The 26819-nt window shown below is 41.0% G+C and overlaps 1 protein-coding gene across 1 annotated transcript in view; it reads right to left on the reverse strand.

Moving 5' to 3' along the window:
* Astn2 (astrotactin 2) overlaps positions 1 to 26819 on the reverse strand; it is an 887273-nt gene that overhangs the window by 175814 nt on the left and 684640 nt on the right. The window contains exon 17 of the mRNA XM_042678724.1: positions 18269 to 18534. Within this exon, the coding sequence (XP_042534658.1) occupies positions 18269 to 18534 (266 nt within the window). The remainder of the gene's footprint in view (positions 1 to 18268; positions 18535 to 26819) is intronic.

Consider the following 26819-nt stretch of genomic DNA (forward strand, 5'->3'; position numbering starts at 1 on the left):
CCTTGGATGTCTAATCTATGTGATCTAAGAAGACACACTCAGTCATCAGGGTGATAGCTTGTGCTGACATTGTTCTAAACTATCTCCAGACCATTTGTCCTCCCTGTCACAGAGCTGATAGCATTTGTGAAAGTGATGAATAGCAGACCAATTATGAGCAATAGGAAACATCAGTTATAACTCCAGGGAGAAGAAGCAGCCATATCAGTAGCCTCATCCATCTCACTGAGTCATCTTCTCAAGGCATCTTGCCCTGTGACCTTGAACTGCCAAGGGCTTCTTAGTTTTGAACAAATCCAAGTTCTTGAGAGAGGATGGCTCCTCCTTCTAGCCTGCCTCCCACAAAGCAATGTTCCTGGCCCAATAAATCCTGGAAGAGTAAAGCTGGAAGGAGCTCACATACTTTTCCTAAGGGAAGCCTTTAGCCAAGGATCGCAGCCCCACCCAAGAGACAAGACCTGTCTTCTAAGGCCTGGTATCCTCTGATGGATAAGAACTCCCTCATTTGTGGTAAGAAGATCTGGACATGAGAGGCAACAGTAAGGAAGGCTCAAAGTGGAGGAGTTGTCCAAGACTGTGGAGTTTATGTGGCTAAATGTTGGCTTAAGTTAATGGCAGGTTCCTGAATAAAGAACTGCAAATTTCCCTTATGTGGTCACTGGTGATCTCATTTTTCCAGTATGCCCCTATTCCCAGAAGGAACATCTAAGGGAGCTCCATCTCGATGGAGCTTTCATGCTTGGGAAGTGAGGGAAGTGAGGGAAGAAAACTCTGAGGATGGGAAGGGACACACTAAGACTAGACCCACATTGAACTTGCCTTAACTTTGGGAAACAACTTGAAAATTTGGGTGAGGAAGTTTATGAGATTCTTATTAGATGAACCATAAATCTCTTTGTATCTGTCTCTTTAGATAATCTAGGTGATATACATATAGATGATATATATATATAGACATACTTAAATTTGAACATGAGGCCTTGTGTTTGCAAGGCAACTTCTCTGCCACTTGAAGCATACCTTCAGCCTTTGTTGCTCTCCTTGAGTCGTAAATTTTTGCCCAGGGCTAGTCTTGGATCATGAGCTTCCTACCTGTTCTTCCCACATAGCTGGTATTATAGGCATGAGCCATCACTTCTGGCTTATTCTCTAAGACAGGATCTTGCTAACTTTTTTTCTTGCCCAGGCTGGGCTCAAACCATATTCCTCCTACCTCTGCCTCCTAAGAAGCTCAGATTATAAGTGTGAGACACTACACCTAGACTCTTCGTGACCATATTTCCCTTTTGGAACATTGAATTCTGAGACATATAAGCCATTTTTCCCAGAATAAGATATTACACAAACAGTAGAAAAGGGGTTAGGAGGGTAGTCATTGGAATCATAAAGTTAGTAGCAGTTACTTCTGCTCTGCTTGTTAAAATGCTTTACTTTCTGCATGTTAAATAGGCCATGTTAATATCTATCGCAATAGGAAATGTTATGAACATATTCATAAAGTACCCAAGATGATGCCAGGTCAAAGCACACTTCTATGCAAGTACACATATCTAATAATTAAATAAATACTGAATGTTCTTCATATTTAAAAAAATCAATGAACACAATAGTAAAAAAAACTGACACATTATTAAAAAAAAGTATTTTAGGCATAGCTATGCTCACAATCATTTTTATTCTTTTTAATTTTTTTTCAGTTGGAAAAAAATGTCAATGGAATCACTGTCAGAGATCCTACTTTTGCCTTTGAGAAGAATGACCTCCTTTGTCTCTATGAACTAGCTGCCTGTCTTTTACCTGAATCAGTAGGTTCATGAAGGAAAGTTATTGTACACTCATTCTGTGCTGTATATACTCATCAGGAAGATGATCAGAAGCAAAAGCAGGTGACAGAAGGAGAAAAAGGAAAAGGGCAGGGAAGATAGAGAAAGAAAAGGAAGGGGGAACATAGCTGTAACTAATATTGATCAAATGTTTAATCATATGAGACATTCAGTACATACTTTGTTAAATAATATTGTTTAAGCTAACAATTATTCTATTAAATACTAAATTAAATACTATTATCATTCCCATGGCAATTTTTAGAAATCAAATTCTATCCTTGTAGTGCATTGTAAATATGAACTTAGACCTAGGTCTATCCAATTTGTATACTACCTTTTCTTTCTATCTATCTATATCTTATTTATCTAGAGCTATCCTTGTAAAGCTGATCATTTTATCCCATCATAAATCAATGAAGGAGTTTTTTCATGGACTAAAAACCAGGATAACTAAGATAAAACTGAGTCTGCTATGGTTTAACAATGGCGACCCACCCTCAAAAAAATTCCTATTGAATATCACTTTCCCAATGCAATCATTTTAAGAGGTGTGGGCTGTTGGGCACAGTGGCAGGAGAATTGTAAATCTGAGGCCTGCCTGGGCTTTGTAGTGAGACCATCTTTCATGAGGAAACTAAAATGTGGTATGCCTCTTAAAAGGTGATAAATTTACCAGGCTTTCTTGTGAATGAAAGTATTGCCTTTATAATAGTAGGGCTGGAGGAGAAGGACCTTCCTGTCCCCTGTACCTGCCCTCTCCCCTTCCCCCCTGCCCTATGATGACCTAGCTCCTTGTCTCCAGAGAACACAACAAAGTGCTATCTGTCCTCCACAGACACCATTCCTGTCTGTACCTCAATTTTGAAATTCCTAAACCTCTCGGGACCATGAGAAAATGAATCTTTCTCCTTTATGAATTCTATTTATTTTTTTGTGGGTCGTGGGCCTTGAACTCTGGGCCTGGGCGCTACCCCTCAGCTCTTCAGCTCAAGGCAAACTCTCTACCACTTGAGCTACAGCCACTTCTGGTTTTCTGGTAGTTTATTGGAGATAGGAGTCTCATGGTCTCTCCTGCCCGGGCTGGCTTTGAATTGCGATCCTCAGATCTCAGCTTCCTGAGTAGCTAGGATTACAGGTGTGAGCCACCAGTGCCCGGCTAATCTTTCTCCTTTATAAGTGGTCTCATCTCAGGTATTTAAGCATGCCAGCAAAATGGGCTAAGATAGAATCTTAGAGAGTAAAAGTCCAAGTGAGATCTATGTTTTGTCAGGTACCGGAAAGACTATCAGTCAAAAGTAGGGGAGAGGACTTTATTGATCACCTTCTATGTATCAGCCATTGCTGTTAACCAAACTACATGGGTATGTAATTGGCAAAGCTAATTCTATAAGGAGCATTACTAATTCTGTTCTGCTAATGATAAAAAAACAAAAACATTAGAAACTGAAATGTTCAACTATGCCCACAAACACACCGGGATTTTGTGGCTTTGCCACAAGGCTTTGCCTTGTCTGTCAGTAAATCAATAGCTAAGACTTGATCAGTAGATGGTTGATTGACAGCAACAGATTAATTTTTTTTAAAAAAACTTGGCACTGGTGACTCACACATGTAATCCTTCCTAGCTACTCAGGAAGCTGAGATCTAAGGATTGCAGGTCAAAGCCAGCTTAGGCAGGAAAGTCCTTGAGACTCTTGTCTCCAATTAACCCCCAGAAAACTGAAAGTAGCCCTGTAGCTCAATGGCAGAGCACCAGCTTTGAGTGAAAAAACTCAGGGACAGTGCCCAGGCCCTGAGTTCAAGCCCCATGACTGACTAGGTAGAAAATGTGCAAGAAAATATTGTGAGTCATCATAAGGAGGCTCTAGAACTAAGAAAACTGGTTAGTAGGATTTGCTAAATAGCCATTTCTGGGAGTATTCAAACACAAGCTCTTGCAAGACAGCAGATAAGAATCAAGCCCTTCCTTATGTGCATTTTTGTGAACATAGAATAACACAATGTAGAGCAGAGAGATGGTCAAGAGAAAAAAGAGAGAGGAGGAAAAGAAAAACAAGTTCTTGTCCTTGTGTAACATGTGTTATGTTGCAGGCACAAGGCTCAGCATGATATTACCCAACCCCTTTAATACAGTAACCTCAGAAATTATGAATTATTCTTACTAACTTCACAATATAACATATGAGAGAATTAAGTCCCAGAGTCCCTTGCCAAAAGTCACATGGGGAAAAAGGGGACAACCAGAATGTGATGACAGATTTGACCTGCATTAAAGATGAACAAACTCTGACCTACTAGAGTAGAAAGCTGAAAGTTCTTCCATTTTAACTTGGTATATAAGTACATTAGAACTGGTTTGGGATGGATTACCAGATAATAATAAAATTTTAAAATTCAGGTCCTGGTGACTCTCACCTCTAATCCTAACTACTCAGGAGGCTGAGAGCAAAAGAATCATGGATTTTGGAATGTATGTGACTAAAGAAACCTCTGCTCTGGGCCTCACTGATTTCAGGAAGACTGGAATAATTGACTCTTAGTGGGTGGAAAGAGAGGATGATACAAGCACTTGGTCAGTGAGCACATTTCTGTAATGTGCCTTGTAGTCATAAGGAAACTCTAAGAACCTGTGTTTGTGAAGGAGCTGTAAGACTGAATTAAAGTCCTTATCCTAGGGGGAAAAAAAAGAATCATGGATTAAGGCCAGTCTAGGCAAGAAAATTAATGAGACATAAAATAATGGGCAAAAAACATGGTTAGAGGAGTGACTCAAGTTGTAGAGTGTCAGCCTACCAAGTAAAAGACCCTGAGTTCAAACCTTAGAAAGCTTGGGCAAGCCCTTAGACTTAAGCATCAATATACAATAACTGCATGCCAGAAAAGCATGTTCAAATGGCACAATGGAAATGCAATTGGAGAATCCAGACCGTGGGAAATTCTAATGAAGAAATAGCTCAATTTCATTGTGATATCTCCCAATAAATATAGAGGGATGGAGGAGAAGGATAGATAGAGACAGAAACAGAGAGATAATGTGCAGATCAAAAGAGATTCACTTAACTACCAGACACTCTTTTAAATCTTATTTTAATCCCAGCTTGAATAAACTCATTGGAATGAAAGATATAGCACAATCTGGTAACATGAACAATGACTGGATTTGATGGTATCAAGGAATTATTGTGAATCTGGGAAACGTGGTAGTGGTATTGAGGCTACTTTTTGTGTTTATCTTGTAGAGATGTAGAGTTTAAAGTGATGTATAGAATTACCCCATGTTTGAGATGTTTTAGAACAAGTGATGTAGCCTTGGGCTGAACTGAGCATTACTGAAAGTCAAGAATCAGATTGGTACATGGAGGTTATCTTTCAATCCGTTACGTTTCTCCAAAGACAATTAGTTTCAGAGTGGGTAGAAGATCCTGGAATTTGACAGTGTTCACATCAAATGACATCATTTTAAGACAAAGCTAAAAATAAGGGGGAAAATGCATGGTTCAAAAGGAAGCTCCATTCTTTATGGTATTCTCCTCATCTCAGGAGAATAAGTTTAAGGTCCAGAAACCTTCTCCTCCAGGATGCTAAGGATAATGTGACTGTTGACCAGACAGGACACTGCACAGACTGGCCATTTGTGGATTGATACAAACACACACACACACACACAAACACACATACACACATACACACACATATACCTCAGTTTTCAACTATACATGCCTGGTGAGTTGCGGCACATCTGGAATGAGTTATTTTTTTTTCTACTTAGATTAAAAAGAAATAGATAGATTAAAAAGAAATAGAGAGAGTTTAGACTGTTGGTGAATTCTCGCTGGCCCCTTAACATCACTGCTGATTGAAGCTGTCTAATGACCCAAAAGAGCCCCCTATGAACAAGGCTAAGCATGATGAAGCCTACAGTGTGCTCTGTTCCTAGGAGTCCAGCACTGTCCTGATTGGGGAAGTCTCTGGATGACACCCTTAGATTAATGATGAAAGTGTGATAAATGAATAGACATGGGACAGCTGGAAAAGGGATTCTGGCTCTGGCATGTGCTAGCCTTGGGGGCTTTAGGGGGTGATTGTTTATACTCTCTAAGCCTAAGTTTCCTTATCTATAAGAGGATGACAATCATTGCTACCTTCATAGCCCTTTGAGAGTATTATAGGAGGCATTATATATAAAAACACCAGGTAAGGATAACAGTTCACATATCTGGGTTCCTTTTCATTGTCATTCATTTATATACGTATTGAATTTCTATTATACATCAAGAAGTATATTATAATAGGAAGAAGGGAGGGAGGGAGAAAAGGAAGGAACACAGAAAACTGCACTAGCAAAGTCTGTTTAACAGAATAAAGCATAGTGTTTCTAGAGATGAAAGATTACTGTGAGAAGAGCACAGAAATAAATAAGAAAGGAGTCTGAGATGAGTTTTAAAAAAATTAGAAGGGCCCACTTCAAGCAGCCCCTTGTAAATCACGGAATGCCATTGGTCTTCATTCCTAAGAGCAATCAGAAGCCAATAAACAATGTGTTTGTTGATTTGTTTTACTATTTTACTGGGTGGGGATTAGGAAAGTCAACTACTTCTTCTAATCTATCTCAACTCGTTTCTGTTGGTGTGGGCCACTTCCTGTCCATCATGGTGCATTCTTGTATTAGGCAAGTGCTCTACTGTTGTAAGATAAATCATCCCAGAAGCCATACTTTATTTTATTTTTATTTTTTTGGGTCCGGTCGTGGGGCCTGAACTCTGGGCCTGGGCGCTGTCACTCAGCTCTTCAGCTCAAGGCCAGCGCTCTACCTCTTGAGCCACAGCGCCACTTCCGGCTTTTTTCTTTTTGCTTATGTGGTGCTGGGGAATCGAACCCAGGGCCTCAGGCATGCAAGGCAAGCGCTCTACCACTGAGCCACCTTCCCAGCCCAGAAGCCACACTTTAAAATGTAGAATATTGGAGTCTTTATCATACAGTTAATAGGCTGCAGGCTGCCAGTTGTTGCAAAGGCCTGCAGCACGCAAATACACATAACACAGCCAGGAAACATGCTAAAGAGGAAAGAAATAGTAAAGACAATTCCAACAAGCCAATTCAGCTCCAATGGAGAGCTGAATTAGGACGCCATGATGACTGGAGACAAGCCAAGAGACAGGACATGGAGACACACCTGCCATGGAGTGCTGGCAGCTAGTCTGGTCTGGGCCTAAATAGGTCTGCACAGTGGGCAGATCTCAGGAAATGCCCAGTTCCAGGCACTGGACTGACAGATTCAGTAACCTATCAGCCAAATGCCTGCCCCTGCCTCCAGGGGTTTGGGCACACCCATTACCTGGGAGGCAGATGATGGGAGGGGTGGGGGTAGTTCTCTCCCCCAGCATGAAGACAAGGTATCAGACCCTACCATCCACCATGTGGCCAATATGGCACCGGTCAGACCTGGCCTCCTTACTTCATTACCACTTAAACCATTCACCCAGCACTTTTTTGCTTTATTTTGCAGGTAGATTCCTTCACTTTTGCGTAGATCACATCAAGCTGTTTTCTCCCCATCTCTGCCTCCCTTAAGGCTACAATCACAGGTTACCTGAGAAAAAAAAATTCCCTGAGAAATTTTTAGGAAGATAATTGCATAGGATTTGTTCTTTGGTTGTGTGAGAGACACAGGTCAGAAGAAAAGAAATACATGAAGCATGTCTCCTGAATTTCAGGGTTATAAAAACTAAGACAGAAAACTGTCAGAAGAAAGCAAGGCCTTCCATGGTAGAGTGGTTTGTGATGGGCCCAAATGAGGACATACCACTGTATCTCCACTGAATGACAGCCAGTTCTCGAGTAGATGGGGATGAGTCAACGCAGACAGCAGATGTATGGTAAATTTCAGAAACTGTGACCATTAAGTACAGAAATGGAGAAAGAGAGTTGTTGGAAAAGTTTTAAGTGTCTGTAGTACACATTAAACTTGTATTCATCAAACTTTATTTTAAAAGTTTAAAAGGGATGTGCATCTGATCATATAAAATAATATTTATAAGAAATGAACTCCAGAAAATGGAAATGAGGGCTTTTTTTCTTTATTGCTGGTTTTGTTTTCTTTTCTTTTTGTCTTATTTACCTGTCTTTGGGAGAGTAGGGAGCACAGAAACAGAGGGACAAAGGATGAACAAATGCAACAGTGGTTCTCACTGGGCAGAGGTTGAAAATGAACTATACAACTTATGGGTGGGGACAGGAAGAAAAAGCTGGGAGAGAGTAAGGGAAGGTAGGGGACATTGTCCAAAAAGAAATGACTTATGTAACAGTAACCCCTCTATACATCACCTTTATCATAACAATATAAAATAATAAAAAGCTTGAAAAGGAATAGCTAGCATCAAGTACACAGTCAAGTAAGGAAAAGTCAAGGGCTCAAGTCAAAACAGCTCCAATTTGTAGAACTTTGGGGCAAGTGATTTAATTTCTCCAGGGCTCCATTTTCACATTGGGTAATGATAATACACAGAGTGTGAGGTTGACGACAAGGATCAATGAGCTAAGTACAAAAAGTGCTTTGGCTGAGCTCTTGGCACTATCTCAGTGCTTAGTAAATGCCTGCTATCATCAAAAGGACCACAGAATACATCCTGCCACTTGCTTTCTTCTTACATTTAACAACTTAGTTCAGTGTCTTATAAAAACAATGCTCTACTCTAGGCTGGGCATGGTGGTACATACAAATAATCTCAACACACCAGAGGCTAAAGTAGGGAGATGGGTTTGAGGCCAGCCTAAGATTCATAGCAAAACTCTGTGAAAAGAAAAGGAAGAGAGAGAAAAATAGAGAAACACACAGAGAGAAACAGAGAGACAGAGAGAGATAGCAAAAGAAGGAAGGAAGGAAGGAAGGAAGGAAGGAAGGAAGGAAGGAAGGAAGGAAGGAAGGAAGGAAGGAAGGAAGGAAGGAAGGAAGGAAGGAAGGAAGGAAGGAAGGAAGGAAGGAAGGAAGGAAAGAAGGAAAAAGCTGTGTTGGCTGGAATAGTAGCTCAAGCAGTAGAACAAAACCATACAAATGTTTGCATTCATTAAGACTGTACTGTACATGTGTGCCTTCCATATCTTACTGGATCTGGTAGTCTGGTCCCAGGAAAGGGCTATGTTTTTCAGTTTCGCAAGTAGGCAAGCCAAGTAGTAAGTTCCTGTTTTGTAATTGACCATGAGTGTGTTGAGTAATGCATGGATTATGTCTCTTTGCTTTCTTTGATCTTCCCTGTTGCCAAGGGTTTCCTGACAGTCTGATTCCTAGCCTGTTCGCCTCATTCTCAGAATGCACCATGATGGACAGGAAGTGGCCCACACCAACAGAAACGATTTGAGACAGATTAGAAGAAGTACTTGACTTTCCTAATCCCCACCCAAGGAACTTCCCAAAGGAATTTCAAAATGAGAAAGATATGAGCCAGTGTTTTGGTTAGTGGTTTCAAGCCTAGTGTCAGAATTACTTTAGAGAGCTTGGGTAAATGTAGACTCCCTGAGTGTTTAACAAACACTTCTCACATATACCCCCTAGGAAATTCTCATCCTCTTTGAGATGCTCTGCCAAAGTATAGAGATCATCTCTCCACTAAATATTCTTGCTATCTCTTATTTAGCTATGCTCATTAGTTGCATGCAACTTTTTGTTTCTTTCTTTCATTCTTTTTTAAAATAATATTTTATTTTATTGTAAAAGTGGTGTACAGAGAGGTTACAGTTATATGAGTAAGGTAATGAATACATTCCTTGTGGAACAGTGTTACCTTCTCTCCCTTCCCCCATTCTACTCCCCGCCCCACAAGCTGTAAAGCACATATCTAACATAGTGCCTTGTGAGTAAAACTCTTGCATTGGTTCATCCTTTGTCCTTTGTCTCACCATTTTGTTATTTTTCTTTGCTTCCCCAAATCAGATAAACATATATACAAGAAACAGGGTACCAAAATCAAAAACAGTGACAACAGGGAATAAATGAGAGGAAGAGAAAGAAAAAAAAAATATTTCACACAGCACATTAAAACAACAACAAAACCCTCTTGTTTCTATTAGCATCATCTTATATGGTCATATGTACATAGCTATTGAGCTATTCTGCTCACCTGCTAGGACTATCCCAGACATATAATAATTATTACAAATGAGGGAAACTATGGAGCCTATGTTTCTTTGGGTCTGGCTTACTTCACTTAATAAGATTTTTTTCCAAGTCTTTCCATTTCCTTACAAATGGGACAATGCTATTCTTTCTGATGGAAGCATAGAATTCCACTGTATATAAATACCACATTTTCTTGATCCATTCATCTACTGAGGGGCATCTGAGTGGTTCCATATCTTAGCTGATAAAGAATGCTGCAATGAACATAGTTGTGCTAGTAGCTTTAGTGTGGCCTTTTTTGTGATCATTTGGGTAAATGCCCAGGAGTGGGATTGATGGATCATAGGAGAGTTCTATGTTTAGTCTTTTGAGGAACCTCTATACTGCTTTCCAAAGTGGTTGAACCAGTTTACATCCCCACCAACAGTGTAGTACTGTTCCTTTTGGCCACATCCCAATCAGCATCTGTTGTTATTTGTTTTCTTGATAATGGCTATTCTAACTGGAGTGAGGTGGAATCTCAATGTAGTTTTGATCTGCATTTCTTTTATGACTTTTTCTTTTATGACATCTTCATGTGTCTGTTGGCTATTCTTATGTCCTCTCCAGAGAAGTCTCCTTTTAATTCTTTAGCCCACTTGTTAATGGAGTGGTTGTTTCTTTGAGGATTTTTTTTTTGTGGGGGGGCGGTAATTTTTTTTGAACTCTAGGTAACCTACAGCTAGCATTATACTTAATGGTGAAAAGTTAAAAACATTTCCTCTAAAATCAGGAATGAGACAATGATGTCCACTTTCTCCACTCCTCTTCAATATAGTATTGGAATTTCTGTTTTGCTTTGGTTGTTAAATTTGTAAAACTAGCCTACTAGTAAACACTGCAAACCATATGCACTCACATAAATATACAATGATAAACTAAAAATAATAAACATAACCATGTATTATCAAAACATAATTTCTCATAATAACTACATATTAATACATGGGTTTTACGATGCCACTGTGAGAGCTGTAGCAATGGTAACAGTGATGGTGATGGTAATGGTTATAGTGATGATGGTTTTGACAGTAATGGTGGAAGTTGTGGTAAGGATTGTGTGTGGTGAGGAAGTTGTGTGTGATGATAGTAGTGATGGTGAGAATGACAGTGAAGAGGTGGTACTTTCCTTTTGGTCCTAAATGTGAACGTGGTAGTGATTGCTAGTATGGTGGTGAGGGTGTTGGTGGTAGTGATCCTGGTAGTGGTAATAGAAATGGCCAAAGTTGTTGTGGTGGTAGTATGATGACTCTGATAGTAGTCGTGATGTTACTCAGAGTATGTACGGTAAGAGACACTTTGCTTGTTAACTTCTTTTCAAAGCGTAGTCACTTGGAATTGTCTTAACAAATTTGAGCCAAGAAATGGGAGTGAAGCAGACAAGTCTCTCTGGCACAGAGAAAGGATGTGCAGGAAGGTCAGACAACCACAAGAAGACAAAAATTACACATGACTCTTCTGAGCACGGAAGAAAGAGAAAAATGCTCACAGGACATCTGAGGACTAGAGAAGAATCACCCAGACCTAGAATATTTTACAATTTGCAAAATGGTAGCAAATAGTCTCTTGATATTTCTGCATGGAGAAAGTCATCATTACTCAAATCACAGGTGAAAAAGGTCAGTCTTGCAGGGACAGAAGTTATTTCTAAGGTCAGATGTCTTGCCTCCTTCAAATTCACACCAAGCACCTCTGTACGTTAGTTTTACTATTCAGAAAATAAAGAGGTTTTTCTGTAAAATAAAAAGGACATGATTTTAATATCTCTCTGCTAATAGATGCTTTTATTCCCACTGAGATGGAGTAAATACATGTGTATTTTGCTCCTCAAAATACTAGATTTAAAGAGTAAAACTGGCATTGTGTCTGAACAGAAAACAAATGGCAAATCTTTCAACCTCTTCATGTTTTGTTGACAAGTTAGGTCGCATTACAGTACAAAGAAGACCTTCAATGAAGTAAGCCTGTCGCTTATCATATAGATAAAAGAAACAGAAATGTATCTAGACAATCAAAATTCACTCAGTACTATACAGCAATCAAGGACTAAGTTTGGTTCAGATTCCTGCTGTTCCAATCCAATTCTCTAGTTCACCCAAAGAAACACTCTAGGTCCTGAGATGGACAAGGACAGATCCTATAATTCTAACTTAAAAATGAGTGACCGAGGTGTCACATAGGTAGTAAATGGCAGAGATGGGATTCAAATCCAACTTCTTTCACAATGACATTCATCTGTCTTTCCCAATTGGAGATTCTCCTTCACCCACAACCAAATTAACAACCAGACATCTTGCACATTGAGGCATCAGTTATCTGAGCCAAGTTCTGTGGCTTTGGACCATGTAAGTGCCATTTAACAGGTGAAGGGAGGAGATACAGGCATTAATCAAATTCTCTATCACAGAGGCTTCCCCTCCCACCCCCCGACTTTGCTCGCTAAAAACCACAGCATAAAGTGTAATTATGGGCTCTTTTCCAGCCTAGGCAGAACACAGCATCCTTTCCAATGTGGTTACTGGAATAGACCCAAGGAGACCCAAACCACTCCAGGAACCAGTGTCCAATGTGCCCCTAGGCCATCTGGAGGTCATCCTGGCTGTCATTCAGAATCAGAGGCCAGAACTGCCCCCACAAACTCAGGCAAGTCACACTCCCACTCTGTGACCATAAAATGGGGTATAGGAGTTCATTCAGTGTTGCATATAACTCAAAGAATTAAGGATTTTCCTATAAAACTCTCATTTACCATTAGAATTTATAAAAGAATGAATTGTTTTAATTCAGGCATAATTCCACCTATGCTATTCTTTGCCCATGAAGTATGAGTTCCTGCCAGATGTCAGTGGCTCACACCTGTAATCCAAGCCACTTAGAAGGCTGAGATCTGAGAATCGTGGTTCAAAGCCAGCCCAGGCAGGAAATTCCATGAGATTCTTATCTCCAAGTGACCAGTAAAATGCCAGAAGTAGAGCTGTGGCTCAAGAAATAGAATGTCCGGGGCTGGGAAGGTGGCTCAGTGGTTGAGTGCTTGCCTTGCATGCATGAAACCCTGGGTTCGATTCCTCAGCTCCACATAAGCAAAAAGAAAAAAGCCGGAAATGGCGCTGTGGCTCAAGTGGTAGAGCGCTAGTCTTGAGCTGAAGAGCTGAGGGACAGTGCCCAGGCCCAGAGTTCAGGCCCCACAACTGGACACCCCCCCCAAAAAAAAAGAAATAGAATGTCCGCCCTGAGTGAAAAAGCTAAGGTCTTGAATTCAAGCCCTAGTACCTGCATACATACAAAAATAAGCGTTCCAATACTGTTTAGCAAGTCAGGAAATTCTCTAAGATCTTTCCATTTGCAATCTTCTCTTTTGGGGTCAACTAATAGCCTCTCCCATGCAAAATGTAAATTCTGTTCTACAATATCATGTACTCTGGACATCCACAAAATTAGCAAGTACTACCTGGGAGAAATCAAAGGAAGTAGAGGAAAAGGAAAGGGTATTTTGACAAATATTATTTTATACATGTCAGAGATATGTGTCTGCTAACTTGTTGGCACTATGCATTCCTACCTCATTAGATTTCCATAGCAATTGGGGCCATGAGAACACATTTCATAGATGTAGAAACAGAGGGCTACAGACTCAGTGCTGCATAATGAATAGAGGATTGAGCTAGGATTCCAACCCAAGACAGGGTAGTACAGATCCTCCACTCTCTGCTTCTATGAAGTCAAAAGTTCTTGTTGAAAACTCAGGTAACAAAATGGACTTTATCTATCTGATTTTTCAACTTGGAAAATAAGGGCCATGAAATGGGACAGGATTGGCCTAAAACTCGAGTACAAAATGTAGTGTCAAACACTAGATCTTTAACTCCAGTGTTTTATCCATGGCCACATTCTTCAGCACACAGACAGAGTGGAGAGACTACAAGCTATGATAGAAGGGATGCCAAAAGTTTAAGGCAATGATGGAAAAGAAAGTGACAGATGCCCGGTGCTAGGGGCTTATATCTGTAATCCTAGCTACTCAGGGGGCTGAGATCTGGGAATTATGGTTTGAAGCCAACCCAGTTAGGGAAGTCCATGACACGCTTATCTCCAATAAACTACTAAAAAGAAAAAAAAAGCCAGAAGTAGAGTCATGGCTCAAGTGATCAAGCACTAGCCTTTAGCAACATAGCTCTGGGATAGCTAAACCAGGCCCTGAGTTCAAGCCCCAGGATTGGCACAAAAAAAAAAAATAGGAAGACAAAATAATAGACTACCTGCATTAGCATCACAAAAGCTTTGCTAGCCATATTCCTGTCTTCAAGTACGATTTCTAGACCTGGAGTGGACTTCTCTCACACAATCCCACTACAATCCATCTCCCTTAAAGTTATCTAATTTGCATCCCAGATTCTACACTGTCATTTGGTTCAGGACTAGAGACTTAGAAGAAGCCTTTCACAGTCTGACAGTTCTAACATTTCTTTGCAGGAACAACTAGGAAAAACATGGAAAGAAAAGGTTAGCACCCATGTCTGTGTCTCTGCAAGATTTACCACTATTCTAGGGCTAAACTCCCCCCACCCACAGCATTGCTACCTTGGCTTTGCCTGACTTCTCCACAGCACTATCTAGCCCTGGTTCAGCCATTGGTTCTTATTCAGCTCTTCTAATGAGTCGTGTCTGCTCAGTCTTCAGATTTTTGCAGGAGCTGGATCTTTCCCCTGGACTGCTGCTCCTTTTCCTTCTCCAAATCCTTCACATTCACTTTATGCAGCTGGCCCCAAGGACTTAGTTTAAATGTCATTTCCTCAGGGAAGCCGCCTCTGACCCCACAACCCTAGGCTTGTCATTAGTGGTTTTCACAGTCTGACTTTACTTTGTGTGGTCATTTTGTGAATAGTTCTTTTCTCCATAAGTCTTTGAAGTCCATGAAGATAAAGACCATGTAGGAGTACAGGCCTGTAGCTCAGTGGTAGAATTGTATGCCTATCATTTGTGAGGCTTGGATCTCTGGTATCGTGTTCATGCTCATGCCCATGCACAGGCGCGCACACACAGACACACACACACACAAACACACACACACACACTCACTCACACACATACACACACACTTCCATTTTTCCTAATGCTCATTTCTCAAGGTGCAACACAGTATTTGGAACAGACTAGGTACTCAAAAAAAAAGTTAAGCTGCCTGTAATCCTAGCTACTCAGGTGGCCGAGATCTGAAGATTACTGTTCAAAGCCAGCCCAAGCAGGAAAGTCTGAGACTCTTATCTCCAATAAACTACTCAGAAAAAGCCAAACGTGGTAGAGTGCTAGACTTGAGCACAGAGAGGCTCAGGGACAGTGCCCAGGTCCTGAGTTCAAACTCCAGGACCAGCAAAAAAAAAAAGAAAGAAAGAAAGAAAAGAAAAAAGAAAAATATAACATGAATGAAAAGATGACTGATAATCTAGTTCTCTGGGTCTCTTGCAAGGAGAACAGTGACATCTAGTGACTACATTCATACTTGGTATTCTCTGATATACCAGGGCACATCACTGCAACAGAACTCGGACAAATCTACTACTAAAACTACCACTCAGGCCAGGTGCTGGTAGCTCATGCCTGTAATCCTAGCTACTCAGGAGGTTGAGATCTGAGGATTGCAGGTCAAAGCCAGGCTAGGCAAGAAAGTCCCCTGAGACTCTTAACTATCAAAATCAACTATCAGAAAGCTAGAGATGGAGCTGTGGTTCCAAGTGGTAGAGCACTTGCCTTGAGCACAAAAGCTCAGGGACAGTTCAAGCCCCAGGACTGGTACAAAAAGAAACAAAAACAAACAAACAAACAAAAAGCCTACCAACTTGGAACCTGACTACCTACACGTTGTTACAGTGTCTTCCCAATTGAAGATTACCATCATTTCCTATGTTTATCATTTCTTGCTTCCTTTCTGTATAAGGTCTTATTATGACTATATTTATTCATAATAGGGCATTTGAGGTATGTTTATGTCTATATGTCTGCATGTACTATAACTAAAAAAAGAGGAAATAGAAGGAATCTTAATGGGGAGATAGAGTATTGTAGTTCCAGGCCCAACTGTATGCAAAAGTTCCTTAGACCCCATCTCAACAGAAAAATCCTGGGCATGGTAACATGTGTCTAACACATCCTAGCTTCAATGGTGACTATAAATAGGAAGTTCAATGTCTATGACAGCCTGAACAAAATTCAAGACCCTATTTCAAAAATAACCAAAGCAAGAAGGGCTGCAGGCAGGGCTCAAATGGTAGAGCACCTGCCTAGCAGGCATAAAGCCCTAAGTTCAAACAACAATACTGTCAGGGAAAAAAATTAATGGAGAAAGGATAATGTGCTATATAATGTGGTATCCTCTATAAACTATTTCCTTCACTTAATGTTATGTTCATTCATTCCCCACTTGGTGTCATCGTGGATCATTAATTAGGGCTGTTGTAGTATATTCTGCTGCATGAGGATCTAATAGTTTATTTAACTGCTCTCTCATTGGTGCTAAGTTGGGTGGTTTATAGAGAAGTCCTTCTGCAACACTTATTTACTGTAATCCTGTGATCTCTTCAATCTCCAGGCAATCGAGTATATTCAGTATCTCATTATTTTAATAATAGGACTCAAATTCTCTAAGGCTCATAATATTCTAAATGATCAGGAAATTTCTGACCCCTCTGGTCTCATCTGAATCTCTTCTCATCTCTTGGTCTTAGTCATACAGAATATTTAGTTATAGTCATATTCTTTGGTCCTTAGATCATATACCTAACACTTTGCTCACTTCCTTACACCCATTACTGTTTGCCATGAAGTCCTGTCTGACTCCTGACACCTTCTAGCACCCAGTAGTGCAAGACATGCTCTATCACATTTGGTCAGTGGTGTGCATCTTTTGGAGGCTCAAAAGATGTAGCGAAGTAGCTCAGAAGGAAGAGACCAAGTAGAAGTAATTACCCATTTCCTTCTTTCTCACTGAAATAGTAATATTCCACATATATTCATATGAATATATGTGGAAGGTAGACCCAAAATATATACACCTATAAAAACACATACAGGGCTATAAGGTGACTAAAGTATGGTATACACAAGGGTGGGCTGTCTATGGTGTAACCCCTTTGAACAATTAACAGATGGTTGAACAAGATGAACACCAGGAGTATAAACCATGTCTTTACTGAGGAGAGTGGGGTGGAAGAATGGAAAGAGGAATGGTGGGCGAATGCAATCACAATCTCCAAAGTACATATAATGAAAATAGAAACTAGGAAACGTGAAGAGCGGGGTGGGGATGCAATAAATGAGAGGGGGAGGCAGAATGGATGACAGGGGTGACACTGCTCAAGGTACAGTGTACACATCAACGGACATGTTCAATTGAAACCCATTTGTACAACTATGTACAGATAATCATTTTAACGGGTCCTATGAACAGAAGTTTGCAAAGCAATGAGCCGAATAATTCATAATATCCCTTCAAGCCCTGACATGCTGTCATTAAAATGCAGTAGACACAGAAGAGAGAAAAGAAAGATAATTCGTAATTAAGCATGTAAGCAGTCCGACTTTGAGGACATCACTCAACATTGTTCAAGTTTCCTCAGCTATTACATGGGTGTGACACGAGAGTGAGCCATACAAAAATACCCTTTTTATAAGTAACGGAAAAATATTAGTAATTTCATACAAATCCACACAACATTCCTAGGTAAACTGTAGATCTAGAAGGCAGACGAGATGAGATAATACAACTGCAGACCTGAAGCAGAAACTGCAAGGTTTTCACCAAACGTATGACTTCTCTTCTAGGCACACAGTTAGAATATATTTGCCTGTCTTCATTGTAGTCAGGGGTAGACCATGGTTGAGTTATAATCTGTGGACTCATAGTTGAAGTGACATTGGTCTCTTTCTTACTTGGCCTGTCTAAAACATTTTCCTGCAACAGTATATCTTCTTTCTCTTTCCACCGTGTCTATGGAAGAAACAGGTCATGAGAGCACCAATGGAGCTATGCGTTACCTGTGCCCATCAACCAAAAACATTCACTGGGGACTCTGCACAAACAATAAATCACGTTAAGACATTGAGATTTGAGGATTTGATGGTTATAGCAGCTAGTGTCACTAAGCTCTCTAAGTATTTCAGGACATATCAAGGAATCAATAAATGCCATTGATCACCATGATTGCTATTGTTGATGATGATGATGGCGGAGGATAAAGAGTCTACAAGTGAAGGAGGAAGAACAAAGGTCAGTCAGTTTGGGGCTAGGGAAGCTCACCTCCTTGGTGCCATTGTCTTGGATGAGGGTGTAGAGTGGTATCACACGGTTGATCTCCAGCAGCACTGGTGTGGGGCTCAGTTGCTCCTTGCCAGGCCGGCGGCAAAGGTGGCAGGTAGAGGGACAGCGGCCTTTCTCCTCGCAGCGAATTTCCACACCTGAGATAAGTTGGTCATCTGATAGCATCTGGGCTGTCAGCAGACCTGAGAGGTAGGTGATGAAGGGCATGGACTTGAGCTCTTTCTTGCTGCCCAGCTCTGTGGTCTCTGGAAAGGCACAAAACAAGCAAAGGTGGACAGCTAAATTAGTATTGACCAAGATTCTGGAACCCACAAAAAATGTTCTAAGGCTCTGGAATCTGGTAAGGAAAAAAGACAAAAGAGAGAGTCAGTCATCCATGGTGTTTTTGGAAAGACAATTGGCCTAAGGGTTTAGGGACCCTAGTGATCTCTTGTGCTTCCATTTATACTAATTTTACTCAAGCTTCCTGTAGGCCCTCTGCTCTGACATGTTTACAATGTTTAGATGAGGCTAAATGACTTTGCAAGCAGATTGCATGAGGTAAATACCCCAACCAGGAATTCCCTTTGTCTACGGTCAACTTAATCTTTCTTTCAACTTCTATTCCAGTTCCATATTTTCCATGAAGCAATACAGCATAAGCTTTGGGTCAATCTAATTTCAATTTAAATCCCTGTTCTGCTTGATATTACCTCTCCAGCCTTGGAAACCAAAGTTCTTTTTAATAATTAAGATACTATAGTCATTAACTCTGTGAAATAAGGGTAATAACACCTAGTAACCAGATACAAATGGTAAACAAGACAGAAGGTAGGATTGTCTGAAACAGAGATGTGTCTCCTACTTTATTCTACACACACACACACACACACACACCTGTCCCTTGCTCAAACTTCCTGTTTCATCATGTGGACACTAAGGAGTAATTCATGTCTGCTCCATTCTATGGTGTCTTTCTTGGGCTACACAATTAATATTTTCTATTTCTATGTCTTTGTGTATGTTGCCCTGTCTTTCTCTTCTTGTGTTCCAATTGTTTTTCCAGTTCATCCATCTTCTCTCCCAATTTTACACTCCCTTGGAAGTCTTTTCTCATTTCCCTGGCCCCTCTTTTCTGAATAAATATTTCTACCTCTTAGATCTTCTCTGAAGTACACTTTTCCTTCCCATTGATATCTTCTCTAACATTATTGACTTTAAGGGAGGAAAAAAAGGCCACTGGTCAATATTATACATTTTTGAAGATTGGAAGTCATGTCATTTAATCCTTTTGTTGGTCAGAGAGGAAGCTTGTCAAACTCTGGAATGACAAGAGCCAGAATTAATAACTAAGAGATCCCCAAATTCCTTAGTATTCTAGAAATCCTGGAAGCATCCCAGGAACTTCTTACATGGGGCAAGGTGAACCTGTATTCTGGGTTCCAAACCCAGCTTCAAATAGAATAGTTCCATTTTCATTTCTTTAACAGATTGGCCTTCTACAAAACATTTTGTAAAAAGGCAAGATTCCATGCAGTATTGAGGAAAAGGCAAAAGAGGAAAAATTAGGAAGACAGGAGAGACCACAAACTGGTGAAGGTGGTATCCTCTTTTATTCCTGAAGAACTTGGGGTGGGGACAGCCTGTGGAAATAACACCTCTTTCTCTTCTCCAAGATTCTGAGAAAACAAGATAATGACTCTGATGAAAGCAAAGCCCCTAATGACCTTGGAGCAGACTGGCTCAGGGAACAGGGTCCCTTCCCATGGAGTAAGAGGGATAGCCAACCAATCAGATGAAAGAGCAAGAGAAACCTTCTGAGTCTACATCAGACTACCGATTCCCAGACTCCACTTCTTGTTCTCTTACACAGAGAAGTCTGTATCCTCCTCCTCCTCCTCCTCCTCCTCCTCCTCCTCCTCCTCCTCCTCCTCCTCCTCCTCCTTCTCCTCTTCTTTTCCTCCTTCCCCCTTCTTTTCCTTCTTCTCTTCTTCCTTCTCTTCTTCTTCCTCCTCCTGCTTCTCCCCCGCCCCTTTTCCTTCTCCTCTTCTTCCTTTTCCTTGCTTAGGAAGTCCGTGATAAAACCTCGTATGGCATAAGGCCTCTTTCTACATTGAGAGTCCAGCTTGGGAGCTTATACCAATGTGCCAATGGTTAAGAAGCTTTCCCTCACTTTCCCTTGGCATCTTACTCTTACTTTCAAGTAAACTTTGTCTTTGCTCCCAATTCTCTTGCCCCATAATTCTTTATTTGGTTGAAAGGAAGAATCCAAGATGCCTAGATGGTATCAATAACAAAAACCTTAAAGATGCAAAGTAATCTCTATAGTCCAGAAGGTTACACTTGTATTATTCACTGTGTGAATGATGCCCCCAAAGATATGCAATGCACAATCTGAGTGCCAAAAAAGAGGGTACTATACTAAGCAACAGAGCTTGAGCACACAACAGCTTCAACCAAGCCTGGTGAAATCAAGGTAAGATCCTGCTTCAGTAGACATTGGGTACTGAGGTCAGGAAGAAAATGAGAGTTTCTCCTATTCTTGTCCTCAACTTGCAGTGACACGTAGCTGATTTGGAAATGAGCTTGCCAATTAGAAATACAAATAAACTCAGCCTTCATTCATTACTCTCTGGCCCCTGGGGCCTGGGATCTGGGCTCCACCTTTTCTGTCTGGCTGTCAACAAATGCTTATGAGCTTCAGATCAAAGGCTCTGGGGGAGGAAGAGGAGGAGAATTCCAGCTAACCATTCCTTCAGAAGGATTAAAGAAGGATAGTTACTAAGATAAACAAAACAAGGCTGTGAAGAAGGCATCCCAGCAACTGAGGAGATGGAGACAGTCTTCTACACAGACATGTCTAAAGAAGAAAAAGATGTTGAGTTTTAGAACTGAAGACCAGAAAGCGTTTTGGAGAACAGTGACTTCAAATTTGGAAGAGAATAGCCATTTGTGGGAGAAGATTGGGAAGAAGTGAGAGCTGTGAGGATATTAAGAATCTGCCCACACTCTGGCGACAGATCAACAACCAACGGACCACAGGGACAAATTCACTCTACTCCCCACCATTGTAAATAAAGTTTTATTGGAATATAGCCAGTCCTGTCCATGTGTTGTGTATGACCAGAACAGTAGAAACCAGGAGTTACAATGAAGATCCGTTTACACAGAAAGGCTAGATTTTTGTGAAAAAAAATGTCGTGACCCCTGTATTAACTCTAGTTGACAGGAGGAGGAAACAGTTTCAGATTGAGGACCCATCTGTGATCACACAGGAATATGGCAAAAGCATGAGTTAAAAGGTAAAATTTTTTAATTAAATTTACTATCAAGATACTTGGAGTATCAATCTCCAAGGAGAAATAATAGAGTAGAAAGATTTTTCTCTAAAAACAACAAAATATCTAATGTATTGAAAGAACACACTTTAAAAAATACCGATCTAGTATGAACTACTATATTTTAAACAAGAATAAGTTGTTTCCAAAAGAGAGGAAATTACTTTCTAAGACCACAGACGGAGCTAGCAACTCTTTCAGCCCATGACCCAGTCTTCTGATGAGCAGCTATGGTAGTATATTTCAAAACATACAGACAGAATGGCCTGCATAGCACTTTGCCATATGTATATTCATTTAACTGGGAAGAAATGTAACCTGATACTGGGTTTTAAATTTCTGACATTGGGCCACATGCCTATAATCCTAGCTACTCAGGAAGCTAAGATCTGAAGATCATGATTCAAAGCCAGTCTGGGCAGGAAAGTCCGTGAGACTCTATCTCCAATTAATTAACAAAAAAAGCTGGAAGTGAAGCTGTGGCTCAAGTGGTAGAGTACTAGCTTGGAGCCAAAAATCTTAGAGACAGAACCCAGCCCTGAGTTCAAGCCCCAGGACCAAAAAACAAAAAATCCATTGATCAAGCAAACATCCATAGGCATTGGGTTAGATATTGCATCCATTTAGCAACACAATAACCTATAGTTCTGCTCTGCTTCTAATAAATCTTAAGGGTTTTCAACCTATCATCCCAGTTAAGTGGGGTTAAAAGCTCTAAGGAGAGTTCTAATAGTATAATTCTCTTTTTAAATTATTTTATTATAAAGGTGATGTATAAAGGGGTTAAAGTTACATAACTAAGGTAATGAGTATATTTCTTTTTGAACAGTGTTACCCTCTCCCTCATTTTCTCCATTCCCCACCGCCCCCCCCCCCCGACTCTCCTCCTCCAAAGTTATAAAGTTCATTTCCAATATAGGGTCTAGTGACTCTCACTGTTACATTGGTTCATCCTTTGTCCCACCAAGTAGTATAATTCTTTAGGAAGACTAAATCAAAGCCCAACAAAACAAGTACCAGGAAATGGGTATCTGCAAGAGGGGAGGGTACAGCCATAGGGGAAAAGGTAGAAAAATGAAAGGGGGAAAGTTGGAAGAATAAAGGCAAGAATTCGTCATAAATACCACGGAATTGAGAAAAATAAGGGAAGGGATGTATCAACAGGAAGTGAAGATGTGCTGTATACATACATTGTTATGTTAAATGGCCAAAAAAATTCAATATATAACCTGAAAACTAAGAAAGGTGAGAGAAGGGATGGGATGGAGAGGTAAGCAAGAATGTTGAAAAGAACAATATTGATAAAGATGCACTACATTCATAAACTGCTTTGTTGAATGGCAACCCCTTTATAAAACTACTTAAAGATACTAAAGCTGGGCGCTGGTAGCTCATGCCTGTAATCCTAGCTACTCAGAAGGCTGAGATTTGAAAATTGCGATTCAAAGCCAAAGCCAGCCGGAGGAGGAAAGTCTATAAGACTCTTTTCTCCAATAAACCACTCAGGAAAACAGAAGTGGTGCTGTGGCTCAAGTGGTACAGCTACAGCGCTATCCCTGAGCTGAATTGCTGAGGGACAACGCCCAGGCCCAGAGTTCAAGCCCCAGGACAGACAAAAATAAATATACTAAAAACTTTTTTTATAGAAAGTTCATAGCCCTGACTAAAAACTCAATCACAGCAGCAGTATAGAATTAACATTTGAACTGAAGAGCTAATTCTGCAAAAGGAGGGTACTTGGCAATCATCCAGTCCCATAATTCTACTTCACAAATATAGAACCTGAGACTAAAATAGGGGGAAAGACTTACCTGCAAAGTCCCATGCACATGCGTTAGCCATGATTCTTAAAAGTGCATCATGCATACAAGGCATCGATGGCTCATTTCTGAAATCCTAGCTACTTAGGAGGCTGAGATCTAAGGATCATGGTTCAAAGCCAGCCTGGGCAGAAAAGTCCATGAGACTCTTATCTCCACTAGACTATTTAGAAAAAGCCAGAAATGGCACTGTGCCTCAAGTGGTAGAGTGCTAGCTTTGAGCACAAAATGGCTCAGGACCAGCACCCAGGTCCTGAGTACAAGCCCCAGGATCAGAAAAAAAAAAAAAAAAGTGCATCATACATAACTTTATGATGTAGATGAGAGTCACAGCAGGGAAAATAGTTAACTATACGATTAATTGTTAATTATTTTTTATGAGCATTACAATTACATAAGCTAAGTTTCTGATGGTACCCCTCCCTGTGGCTAAAGCCATCTCAAAAGGTAAATCCTAGAGCCATCTCCTGCTTACAACTCTTCACTATGCTTAAGGTAAACTCTTCACTATGCTTAAGGTAAAGATCAAAACTTTTAAGGTGGTTCAGGGACAATGTGGAATCCAGACAATCCACAGCTTCTTTAGTCTGATCTCTTACCCTGTCCCACCTATTTCTCCTATTTTGAGCTACAATGACCTTCCTGTTGCTTGTATACACCCTGTGTCTTTCTCAGACCTGGCACATGCTCTTCTCTTTGTAGAAAGCTTCCTTCTATCCCACCCTTATTCCCTGACTTCTCCTTAACCAACTTTCCACTCATCTTTCAGATCCAGTAAGAGTCAAAAGTCCTTAGAAAAGACTTCCTTGAACTTCCCACATCACCGATGGATATTAAGGTTTCTTGCTACAGGTCTTAGACAGCATCCTGATCTCTGTACATCACCCAAGTGATGTATCAGTTTTGCTGATCTTCCTATCCACCTGATGCTGACTTTAAAACTCTCTGCAATAAATGTAGGCTGTAAATATAATATGCATATACTCCTGGAACAATGTGATATGCCCAAAGGATTGGTGAATCTAAGAACCAGGATCTGGAAACTGCACGCATGCCAACCACCAAGGCTCATCATCATCAAGACCCAACCTCTTCCTAAAGTAAAACGAGTGTTCTTCCTTGAAAGGTCAGTGTAGGAAGAGCTGATCAATTTTCCATCCGTGCTGACCTCGACGCCTACAATGTAGGCCCTTGCCTTTGAGTGAGTGAGAGAGGTGGGTTAAAACAGGCCTGTCTTTAGCAGGCCAAGGATAAAGAGCATTTTTGAAGAGACTTATCCTCTGTTCACATTTCCCATCCCTCTGAACAATGCTTCCAAAATAGAATCATGTCTGGTTTCAAGCCCAACTCAGTTCCAATGACACTACAACCCATTCATTTGAGAACCTGCCAACTGAACTCTCTTTTTTCTCCTCCCAAATCCCCGCTGGGTATTATTTTGCTGCCACCAAAAAAAAAAAAAAAAAAAAACCTCAGTTGAAGTGACAACTCCTTGTTGGGAGGGCAGCCAGGGCTTTTCGGCAGGAGGTGATGGCATTGCTTGCCCTCATCCCGAAAACAAAACAAAAGCATCAGACGAAGGGCTTCTGGGAGAGCCAAAGCGGCTGGGATGTTTGTTCAATACTGGGTAACAGAGCAGGGCCTTGCCTTCCCAGTCAGACAGGCTTGCTTTGGCAATAGGCTTTTACTTAAGCATTTAAAGGCTCCACAGGGACCAGAGGGGCTCAAATTAGAAACAGTGAAGGAGGAGGGGGGGGGAAAGGGTGAGACTTTTATATCATAAAGAATGGCCTTTCTTATAGCCATGGCCTCCCAGGAATTACTGAAATGGGATCATGTCTTAGGCGGAGTTACTGTCTCCTGTTGAAGGAAAGTTGTTACTCAGAGGCCTGACCCATACAAATATCCTTAGCAGGGGGAAAAATAACCAGCTGTGAAGCCATCGGCCAGGCCTGTCGCTTGTGTGTTGTGCAATCCAAACTTCTCAGTCTAACGGGCTTCAGCGTCAAAAGGTGTCCTTTATAAATGACAGCACCAACCTAAACGAGTCACTGTGATGGAGAGGCAAGGTGCCTGGCACAGGCTGTGCGCGCAGTCAGCGTGATTGGCTGTGCGGCTGGCACAGGCTGTGCGCGCAGTCAGCGTGATTGGCTGTGTGGCTGGCACAGGCTGTGCGCGCAGTCAGCGTGATTGGCTGTGCGGCTGGCACAGGCTGTGCGCGCAGTCAGCGTGATTGGCTGTGTTGGCTGCAGTCGTTTATAATGATATTGCTGCTGTTTTAACAGGATGTTTAAAAAGACTGAAATCTCTGTTGAGACACTGAAATCTCTGTGTCAGGCCTCTAGATGCAGAATTTTACCAAGACAAACACTAACTAGTTTCATGACTCTAGAAACCACAGTCAGAATAAGGAAATTGAAGAACAAGCAGAGTAGAAAGATAGGTTGAAGAGAGACTTTCTTCAGAAGAACTTTATCCATGTTTGTCTCCAACTCTCAGCCAATCCTTTTCCTCTCTCCCCCTTCCCACAGGATGCATGGAACATGCTACCTGCAAATCTCCGATTTTATAATAAGGACCTTCATGACAACCACTTGGAGAATTTACTATCAGTTAGCAGTAACTGGAAAAATAGTGGCCTAGGATCTATATTCACCTTAATAGCCCCAGTGAGCCAGGTGCAAGTGGCTCATGCTTATAATCCTAGCTAATCAGGAGGCTGAGATCTGAGGACTAGCTAATCAGGAGGCTGAGATCTGAGGACTGCTGTTCAAAGTGAGCTCAGGCAAAGAAAAGAAAAGAAAAGAAAAAAGTTCCTGTGAGACTCTTATCTCCAATTAACCACCAGAAAACTGGAAGTGGAGCTGTGGCTCAAGTGGTAGAGCACTAGCCTTGAGCACAAAAAGACTCTATCAAGAACAGTGCCCAGTCCCTGAGTCCAAACCACACAACCATCATCACCACCAACAAAAGCCCCATTGACTGTGCCATCAGAACAGAAGGGGTTACAAACTTCCAGAGGTTGTTGGTAAAGAAATGCTCACGCAGCCCCTGGACCAGAGAAAGAAGTGACCTGGAATTTAAGGATCTGGGTAAAGGGTCCCCTCGGCAAGCCTCTATGAAATGAGCAGCCTCCAGCCTCCAAAAAACAAACAAAATAAAACAAAACAACCAAACAATAACTTGGAGGCTCTGTAAAGCCACTAAAAAAAAAAAAAAAACACCCTCAAGAGAAAGAGCTAGTTTTAAAAAATCCACTAGGAACTAAGTGTAAAGAGCCAAATCAAAGAGCAAGTATGACCACCCCAAGCCTTCCCATTCCTCCCTCCACTGCATTGATTATGGAATGAGAAGAGGAAGGAATGTAAGATAGAGACCTCCAAAATAATAATA

This window comes from Dipodomys spectabilis, unplaced genomic scaffold, assembly GCF_019054845.1.
Source record: "Dipodomys spectabilis isolate Male_0828 unplaced genomic scaffold, ASM1905484v1 ptg000046l, whole genome shotgun sequence".
NCBI lineage: Eukaryota > Metazoa > Chordata > Mammalia > Rodentia > Heteromyidae > Dipodomys > Dipodomys spectabilis.